At 40.2% G+C, this 10401-nt stretch overlaps 1 protein-coding gene across 1 annotated transcript; it reads left to right on the forward strand.

The window, feature by feature from the left end:
* Positions 1-1057: 1057 nt before the first annotated feature.
* Positions 1058-4794, forward strand: LOC148341594 (uncharacterized). Its single transcript, XM_088287895.1, has 2 exons — positions 1058-1091; positions 3483-4794. The coding sequence occupies exons 1-2, from the start codon at positions 1058-1060 to the stop codon at positions 4565-4567; spliced, it is 1119 nt and encodes a 372-aa protein (XP_088144021.1). The 3' UTR covers positions 4568-4794.
* The last annotated feature ends 5607 nt before the right edge of the window (positions 4795-10401 follow it).

Here is a 10401-nt window from a genome sequence, read left to right on the forward strand (position 1 = left end):
TACGAGAGAACGTCTCAGAGGAGGACGCAATAGCCTAGCACATAGCTAAAGATAAAGCTCCTCTAGTTCCAGTGGCGCGCACAGGATTTAAACGCTCCATGGAAGCCATATTTCCCGATATGGACAACATCGGGCCGGAAGCTTAGACATGTCAAGCATTTTGCATCTACATCCGACTTGTGGTCGGGTCGCAACATGGATCCCTGATTGAGCCTAACTGTGCATTACATAGATGACAAGTGGCGACTGCGCACCAGAGTACTCGAGACGGCACATTTTCCCCGATGATGCACACTTGTTTATTTGTCTTGCATTGACATTTTCTTTCATTTTATTTACCATTTTTTTGTTTGGCATTATTTGCACCATGACAGCATCTTGGCGCAAGGTATTTGCAGAAAAAGATTTTGCAAGAGGTACCCTTTTTCTTTGTGACATTGTTCAAGTCATGCAAAGCAAGCTATTTCGAATGTTTATACAAATGATTTTTGGACTTTTGTTTTTCATTGAAAGTAATGTGTACCAGTTGGTCAATAAAAAAGACAGTCAGTACGCATTTCCTGCATTTATTTTGATTTTAGCCCACTGGAAATTTATCGTGCATTTATCGTTATCGAGGTAAAATTGCTCAATTAATCGCGATATGGTTTTGAGGTCACATCGCCCAGCCCTACCAGGGCCCCTTTAATTCTTTTAGGCATACAGATTAGAATGGAAGCAAAAAGTACCCACGATGAAACTATCTCTAAATGCAAAATGAAAAACTTGTAAACATATTTCACTTGCAAAATGAAAAACTTGTAAACATATTTAACTTGAAGGATTCCTATTTTATCGATGTCATTATGTTGCGATGGCCCCCAGTGGTCTGCATCAATATGTTGGGGTCCCACAACAGGTGTTCCATCACACCCACACAATAGCCTGTGTGTGCTAACTTAAGCTCGCTTCCAGAAACGTCTGTGACTAATTCAGGAATTAAATCGGGCATCAGCCGCAACATGCTTCCTTTTTAAATGCTCGTTTATCACTGTTGTGCTGCTAAAGGGAGGTTTACATGGTTGGACGTAACTTTGTGAAATGCACCCATGGTCCGGTCCAAATCGGGGTCGCACGCATTGCTCCGTGTGCGGCAGGCACAAGTCAAGGTAGCACGGTAGAAACAATATAAGACAAAGTCGACGTTTGACTTGACCAAACCAAATGTGTGTGTCTTATTGTGCCCGACAGAGGTCAGTAAAAACGATCTCCGTTTTGTGAAAGAGGAGCCAGACTTGAGTCACATCAAAAAGGAGGAGGAGGAGGAGGAGATCAACAAGTTACCAGTGAACGTAGTCCCTATAAAGACTGAAGATGAAAACAAGGATGAGGGTGAGGACAAGAGAGGGGCGGAGCCTCCAAGCAGCAGTTCAAGTCATCACGTGAAAACAAAAGGTGATGAAGACCACTGGGGGCCATCACAAGCACACAGTGAGGACACATTATCAGACGCTCATGACAATGATGATGATAATGGGCAAGAAAACCCCTTTTCTTGCTCAGTTTGTGGTAAAAGCTTCTCTCAAAATTCAAGTTTAACAATCCACACAAGAATGCACATTGGAATGCATCTGCATCTTTGGCTTACAATGGGCTTAAAAAGGGAGAACGTCACAACCCCCTTTTCTACAAACAAGTCCAGGAACATTTAGTTCCTGGTAATAAAGTTCCTGTGGCCCAGGTGGTTTGCATCTCCCCCACAACTCCTAGTTCCTGGTAATTTATCCAAATGACAATGATGATGTATCAGTGGGAGGTCTTGTGTTACTTTGTTACTCATTACTTACACCCTATGGCTGTTAAGCATCATTGCAGTTCCAAAATAATTCAGTGAACTCTAAAAAAATATTTTGGTGTATATTAGTTGAATTAGAATACATATTCCAGAAACGTCTGTGACTATGTCAGGAATGAAATCGGGCATCAGCCGCAACGTGCTTCCTTTTTAAATGCTCGTTTATCACTGTTGTGCTGCTAAAGGGAGGTTTACATTGTAGGACGTAATTTTGTGAAATGCCCCCATGGTCGGGTCCAAGTTCAGGTCGCACGCATTGCTCCGTATGCGGCAGGCACAAGTCAAGATAGCACGGTAGAAAATAAGACAAAGTCGCCGCCTGAGGTTTGACTTGACCAAACCAAATTTGTCTTTCTCCAGACGTCAGTGAAAACGGTCTCCGTTCTGTGAAAGAGGAGCCAGACTTGACTCACATCAAAAAGGAGGAGGAGGAGGAGGAGGAGGAGATCAACAAGTCACCAGTGAACGTTCTCCCTATAAAGACTGAAGATGAAAACAAGAATGAGAGTGAGGACAACAGAGGGGCGGAGCCTACAAGCAGCAGCTCAAGTCATCACGTGACAACAGAAGGTGATGAAGACCACTGGGGGCCATCACAAGCACATAATGAGGACACATTATCAGACGCTCATGACGATGATGATACTAATGATGATGATGATGATGATGATGGGCAAGCCAAAGGTGAAAGGGCATGTCACACTGACTCATTCACTTCAAAGCTGTCTTTAAAAGGGCACAGAAAAACACACAGTGGTGAAAAACCTTTTTCTTGCTCAGTTTGTGGAAAATGCTTCTCTCAAAAGGCAAATTTAACAGAGCACGCAAGAACACACACTGGAGAAAAACCTTTTACTTGCTCAGTTTGTGGTAAAAGCTTCTCTCAAAATTCAAGTTTAACAATCCACACAAGAACGCACAGTGGAGAAAAACCTTTTTCCTGCTCAGTTTGTGGTAGACGCTTCTCTGAAAAGTCAAATTTAACTTGTCACACAAGAACACACACTGGAGAAAACTCTTTTTCTTGCTCAGTTTGTGGTAAAAGTCTCTCTCAAAATTCAAGTTTAACAATCCACACAAGAATGCACAGTGGAGAAAAACCATTTTCCTGCTCAGTTTGTGGAAGACGCTTCTCTGTAAAGTCAAATTTAACTTGTCACACAAGAACACACACTGGAGAAAAACCTTTTTCTTGCTCGGTTTGTGGCAAGAGTTTCTCCCAACTCAGTTTGTGGCAAAAGCTTCTCTGGAAAGTCTAATTTAAGAAAACACACAGCAACACATAGTGGAGAAAAACCTTTTTCTTGCTCAGTTTGTGGCAAAAGCTTCTCTTTTAAGTCAAATTTAACAAGTCACACAAGAATACATAGTGGAGAAAACCCTTTTTCTTGCTCAGTTTGTGGAAAATGCTTCTCTCAAAAGGCAAATTTAACAGAACACGCAAGAACACACACTGGAGAAAAACCTTTTACTTGCTCAGTTTGTGGTAAAAGCTTCTCTCAAAATTCAAGTTTAACAATCCACACAAGAACGCACAGTGGAGAAAAACCTTTTTCCTGCTCAGTTTGTGGTAGACGCTTCTCTGAAAAGTCAAATTTAACTTGTCACACAAGAACACACACTGGAGAAAACTCTTTTTCTTGCTCAGTTTGTGGTAAAAGTTTCTCTAAAAATTCGAGTTTAACAATCCACACAAGAATGCACAGTGGAGAAAAACCATTTTCCTGCTCAGTTTGTGGAAGACGCTTCTCTGTAAAGTCAAATTTAACTTGTCACACAAGAACACACACTGGAGAAAAAACTTTTTCTTGCTCGGTTTGTGGCAAGAGTTTCTCCCAAAATTCTCATTTAACAATCCACACAACAACACACACTGGAGAAAACCCTTTTTCCTGCTCAGTTTGTGGCAAAAGCTTCTCTGGAAAGTCTAATTTAAGAAAACACACAGCAACACATAGTGGAGAAAAACCTTTTTCTTGCTCAGTTTGTGGCAAAAGCTTCTCTTTTAAGTCAAATTTAACAAGTCACACAAGAATACATAGTGGAGAAAACCCTTTTTCTTGCTCAGTTTGTGGAAAATGCTTCTCTCAAAAGGCAAATTTAACAGAACACGCAAGAACACACACTGGAGAAAAACCTTTTACTTGCTCAGTTTGTGGTAAAAGCTTCTCTCAAAATTCAAGTTTAACAATCCACACAAGAACGCACAGTGGAGAAAAACCTTTTTCCTGCTCAGTTTGTGGTAGACGCTTCTCTGAAAAGTCAAATTTAACTTGTCACACAAGAACACACACTGGAGAAAACCCTTTTTCTTGCTCAGTTTGTGGTAAAAGCTTCTCTAAAAATTCAAGTTTAACAATCCACACAAGAACGCACAGTGGAGAAAAACCTTTTTCCTGCTCAGTTTGTGGAAGACGCTTCTCTGTAAAGTCAAATTTAACTTGTCACACAAGAACACACACTGGAGAAAAACCTTTTTCTTGCTCAGTTTGTGGCAAGAGTTTCTCCCAAAATTCTCATTTAACAATCCACACAACAACACACACTGGAGAAAACCCTTTTTCCTGCTCAGTTTGTGGCAAAGGCTTCTCTGTGAGGTCAAGTTTACGAAGCCACACAAGAACACACAATGGAGACAAGCCATTCAGTTGCAGCGTTTGTTCTAAAACATTTGCCACGAAACCGGAAGCTGAGAGACACGATTGTGCTGGCGAGAATTGCTGCGATCCTTGAAGCTTAAAAAAAGACAAAAAAAACTGAAGGAACTGACTCTTTGTGGTAAGATGTAAATTTTGATTTTGAATAAAATATGAAAAATTGAATTTTTCAAAGCTCTTTTATTGACTTAATGCCAATGTGATCAGTGCCAGAAGAACCATTGTGTCTGAGTGATGATGATCGTTTTTTTTTGTTTTCATATCAAACATTATAAATGAAATTAATTGCCTTTGCCTAGAACAACATTTGTTAACGTTATGCTTTTCAGTTGTCTTTTTAATAGTACTTAATGGAAAAGGTGTGAGAAGAAACGGTGCTTATGAAATCGGTGCCTTCCACAGACCTGCGTGAAGTTGGCTCCCCATTTGTTGCAAAAATAGGTGGAAATAGTTTGTTTCGTTTGTGCTGCGTTTGTGCCCGTTTGTGCTGTTAAAATTTTCGTTTGTGCTGCTTCGGTTCGAAAGATATTACACTTTGTTTTATTTCGAGTGTGACGTCACCCAGCCCCCCATTTTCATCCGATTGACTTGGGAATGGTGCCATTCGTTTGTGCTACGTTTGTGCCCGTTTGTGCTGTTAAAATTTTCGTTTGTGCTGCTCCGGTTCGAAAGATATTACACGTTTTAATTCACGCGGTGACGTCACAAACAGGAACACGCCAGCGTCAGTTTGTTTTGTTTTGCTGTCGAACAAGGAGCTCTGTATCGCGCTACCGCGTTCAGTCAATCACTTGAATCACTCGTATTTGTTATTAATTCCAGGTTATAAACTAGTTCCTGGAATGAACTGATGTTTTGTATGTTTTTGCGCATTTTACATTCTTCATGATCCTGGAAAGCAACTGTTGCCGGACGAACTTCAGGTAAACATGTCACACTCACTGTTGTAGCTTTTTTGCTAGCATACAGTAATCTTAAAACCTTCCTGTTTTCACTGCTGTAAATTACTTTAAATTCGGTCTTATTTCTTTTAATAGTGTTGTTCTACTGCTCATTCATTTATTTCATCAGTAGTCATTAAAGCTATGTGATTATTTCTTAAAATTATAGTAGACGTGAGGCTGAAACATATCCGTTGAACTTTTTGAAATAAAAACAACTTAAAGACACCCCTCGATGAAGCATTCCCTCATTTGAGAACAACTGAATTAATATAAAAACAGTCCGTGTGTAATTGATGAGAGCCTGCAGAGAAACCTTGGGTGAAACGATAGCTTTATGTGTAAAGAAAACAGCAACAAACAAAACCCCAAACTATTTACATTTCAACAATTAAGCAATCACTGCTTTGTGAAGCTCTTTGTCTTTTCTGATGCTGCTTTCACTCTACTTTCCAGGTCATTGTGCATCTCCCAGTCAAAAGCAGCCCTCCTGCAATATGCCACATAATGTCCTAGAGAATCCTCTTCGAGATGATATGACTGCTCTAAAAGTAAACTGTCAGCATCAGACTTCTGGGAATTTCCAGCAGGGCAACTTCTGTTCAACTCATACCTAGGTCGGTGTCAATCCACTAAGCCTCTCCATTTCTCAACTTCAGTAGTATGAATACTGTAGCAACATCAGACTCATCACAGAGGTCAACATAATTTTTTAATATATTTTTTCCTCAGTATGAGAAGTAGTAGAGGCATCGTCAGGTCTTAAGACATAACCTACATCAGCTTTTTTGTTTTACAGCAGAATTCCACGTTTCCCTCAATGAAGGCATGATGATGAGCAACGAAACGGTCAACACGATTGAGAAGGCTTTCATGCTTGAAAAGCCCATTTTTTATGTTTTTGAACTCTGCTTCAACAGCTGCCGAACTTGCAGTGATGCTGGTACTCCGGAAGAGAGGGACCATTACTCCTGTCCAGAGTGGTAAGTAACTTCCCAGTCTGATGATGTGGGGAATAATCTCAGGGAGGAAGTGGATGTTATCCCTGTCCCCCTCAGCCATGGCAAGTGACCTGATCTCCTCACATATTTCTGTCACCCACTGTCGAGCATTAGTGTGGATCTGTTGATGCGCCTCGACGGGTTCCTGTGCCTGAACCTCTGTGTCTGGCATGCTGATACAGTCTTCTTGTGCTATTTGTGTTTTCAGGTATTTCTTGCACTTTTCTGATGGGAGAGGGGTTCCAGAAACGTCTGTGACTATGTCAGGAATGAAATCGGGCATCAGCCGCAACGTGCTTCCTTTTTAAATGCTCGTTTATCACAGTTGTGCGGCTAAAAGGAGGTTTACATCGTAGGACGTAATTTTGTGAAATGCCCCCATGGTCCGGTCCAAGTTGGGGTCGCACGCATTGCTCCGTGTGCGGCAGGCACAAGTCAAGGTAGCACGGTAGAAACAATATAAAACAAAGTCGCCGCCTGACCTTTGATTTGACCAAACCAAATTTGTCTTTTTGTGTCCTACAGACGTCAGTGAAAACGATCTCCGTTCTGTGAAAGAGGAGCCAGACTTGACTCACATTAAAAAGGAGGAGGAGAAGGAGGAGGAGGAGATCAACAAGTCACCAGTGAACATTGTCTCTATAAAGACTGAAGATGAAAACAAGGATGAGAGTGAGGACAAGAGAGGGGCGGAGCCGACAAGCATCAGCTCAAGTCATCATGTGACAACAGAAGGTGATGAAGACCACTGGGGGCCATCACAAGTACATAATGAGGACACATTATCAGACGATCATGACGATGATGATGATGATGATGGGCAAGCCAAAGGTGAAAGGGCATGTCACACTGACTCATTCACTTCAAAGCTGTCTTTAAAAGGGCACGTAAGAACGCACAGTGGAGAAAAACCTTTTTCCTGCTCAGTTTGTGGTAAAAGCTTCCCTCAAAATTCAAGTTTAACAATCCACACAAGAACGCACACTGGAGAAAAAACCTTTTTCCTGCTCAGTTTGTGGAAAATGCTTCTCTCAAAATTCAAGTTTAACAATCCACACAAGAACGCACACTGGAGAAAAACCTTTTTCCTGCTCAGTTTGTGGCAAAAGTTACTCTCGAAAGTCATATTTAATAATTCACACAAGAACACACACTGGAGAAAAAACATTTTCCTGCTTGGTTTGTGGTAAAAGCTTCTCTCAAAATTCAAGTTTAACAATCCACACAAGAACGCACAGTGGAGAAAAACCTTTTTCCTGCTCAGTTTGTGGAAAATGCTTCTCTCAAAATTCAAGTTTAACAATCCACACAAGAACGCACACTGGAGAAAAACCTCTTTCCTGCTCAGTTTGTGGAAAATGCTTCTCTCATAAGGCAAATTTAACAATCCACACAAGAACACACACTGGAGAAAAAACATTTTCCTGCTTGGTTTGTGGTAAAAGCTTCTCTCAAAAGTTTGATTTAACAATCCACACAAGAACACACAGTGGAGAAAAACCTTTTTCCTGCTCAGTTTGTGGCAAAAGCTTCTCTCAAAAGTCTCATTTAATAATTCACACAAGAACACACACTGTAGAAAAACCATTTTCCTGCTTGGTTTGTGGTAAAAGCTTTTCTCGAAAATCAAATTTAACAAGTCACACAAGAAAGCACAGTGGAGACAAGACATTCAGTTGCAGCGTTTGTGCTAAAAAATTCTCCACTAAACAATATGCGGAGAGTCACAATTGTGCTGGTGAGAAAAGCAGCAATCCTTGAAGCTTAAAAAAAAGAAAACAAATAACTGAAGGAACTGACTCTTTGTGGTAAGATGTAAATTTTGATTTTGAATAAAATATGATATATTGAATTTTGCAAAGCTTTTTTATTGACATTAAGCCAATGTGATCTGTGCCAGAAGAAGCAATGTGTCTGAGTGATCATGATTTGTTTTGTGTGTTTACATCAAACATGTAAAGGAAATTAATTGCCTTTGCCTGGAACAACATTTGTTAACGTTATGCTTTTCAGTTGTCTTTTTAATCGTACCTAATGGAAAAGGTGTGAGAAGAAACGGTGCTTATGAAATCGGTGCCTTCCACAATCATTTATAAAATCACTTGTTCCACTTGCTCAGCTGGCCTTCATTACGCTGTGTGAAAAGGTGAAAAACTGAACTAGAAGTTGAACTATAAAAAGAACAAGAAAGAGAAACGCAAATCGTCTCAGTTTCTCTTAAAGGTTTTGTCAGGAGTTGGCAACTTGATGGCGACTGGAGTCAGCGCTGGTTTTCTCGCTGTGTTTGGCTGGCTCGTATATGTATGGTCCATTGAACAAAACTCAAACTCTTCAAATATCCCCTCAGATACATTTAATATTTCGCTTTCTGAATAAATTTCTGACTGCCCAAATACACTTTCTAGGTTGAGCTCTATCAATCGTTTGGGGTTTGTTGCGAAGCAGAATCTCACTTCGGGAAAACTATCATTTTGTCAAATATAACCAAATATTTTTTTTCATGCTGTATTATATTTTTTATACATTGGATTATTTTTATAGTGAAATGGGAAAATATTAAAATGTAAAATGGGGAATCACATACAGACTTAATTCAATTAATAACAAATATAGAAACATTTTATAAATATTGAACTATTTGAGAAGAGTCCTGATCTTGAAATAAATATTGAATTATAAAAAATACTTAAAAAATTAATTCAATAACCCGACCCCGGATGAGCGGCAGAAAATGGCTGGATGGATGGAATAATTTAAATTGAATAAATATTGTAGTATTACATCAGCAAGCTTAAATATACATTGAAATAAAAAAAAGTCATGTATTTTTAAATGGCCTAATATAGATCTGGGAAGTAATTCTCTTTATGAAACTATGAAGGGACTGGAGCTCACAGAAGTGACCAGTCTTGGTTCTGAAGTTCCGATGTAACCAGATACTGCCCTGAGAGAAAATAGGCCTGAGCATTGTTTATGGTGGGGGCAATTCTCTCGCCAGGTCAGTGACCTTCCAGGGTATGAGAGTCATTTAAGGTGCCTTCAGTGAAGTCCTACTCTGTCCTACTTGAATGAATCCGCATCAAAATACCATCATTTATGACACCACAGCTGGACAAATAATATCCAGAAACACACTTCCGCACCACTGAGTGAGTGTTGGACGATATAGCTTCTCTTGAAAGGTCCGACTTGAAAATGTCCTTGCAAGTGGATCTGAAATTAAATCCACACTTTTCCCTCCTTCGGCCATTGTGGTTTAAAAAAAGCAAGAATATGGCCGTGTCCAAATTAACAGGCTGCGACCTCCGAAGGCTGCTTTTTCGGCCGCATGACGTCACTTTCGGCGCGACACGACCGCGCGGGCGTGGTGTCCAAATTCACGCTGTCACGTGCGACCTTCGAATCCGGCCTTGGAATTGGTCTTCGTTTCCATGGAGCCAAGGCCGCTTGGCGCAACATTTACGTTACGCCCCCATGTACTTTGCTCCTCTGTTCGACGCAGGTGATACGTATTTGTGGTGGATTTATGAACGGCTTGGATAATCAATGGATAATCTGCGACGAGCGCCAGACCGAAGGCATCGGCTTAGCAAAACATTTGTATCATTTAATTTTAAACGATGGAACCCGAACTTTTCTTCATTTTATTTCACTTTTTGGTTTATTTCCATTTTGTTCTTGAGGAGAGGAGGATCACGCTTTCCCATCGCAGAGTTGTCCTTTATCGAAGGAATGAAGTAAGTTCTAAATCCGTCTATCAGCATTTTCACACTATTACCAACATTGACAGGTCAATAGGGTTATAACGTGATGGTTACAGATGAGCTAAAAACATCAGTAGTACAACTTCAATAGTACATGTGTTAACTTCATAATAGAACAAATATCGAATGGAAATGATGTAATTATATACATTCTGAAAGAGTTTTTATGAATTTAGATACTTGTGACGGCTTTATTGTCCCCGT

The sequence above is a fragment of the Idiotropiscis lumnitzeri genome, chromosome 2 (genome assembly GCF_059441095.1).
Source record: "Idiotropiscis lumnitzeri isolate Australia: NSW breed Sydney's pygmy pipehorse chromosome 2, RoL_Ilum_1.0, whole genome shotgun sequence".
Classification (NCBI taxonomy): domain Eukaryota; kingdom Metazoa; phylum Chordata; class Actinopteri; order Syngnathiformes; family Syngnathidae; genus Idiotropiscis; species Idiotropiscis lumnitzeri.

Bases quoted from the DNA above. Each gene is read 5' to 3' on its own strand.
- LOC148341594 (XM_088287895.1), top strand. From the start codon at position 1,058: ATGGTTGGACGTAACTTTGTGAAATGCACCCATG. The intron at 1,092-3,482 runs GTCCGGTCCAAA...TTTCTTGCTCAG, and splicing joins CTTTGTGAAATGCACCCATG to TTTGTGGTAAAAGTTTCTCT.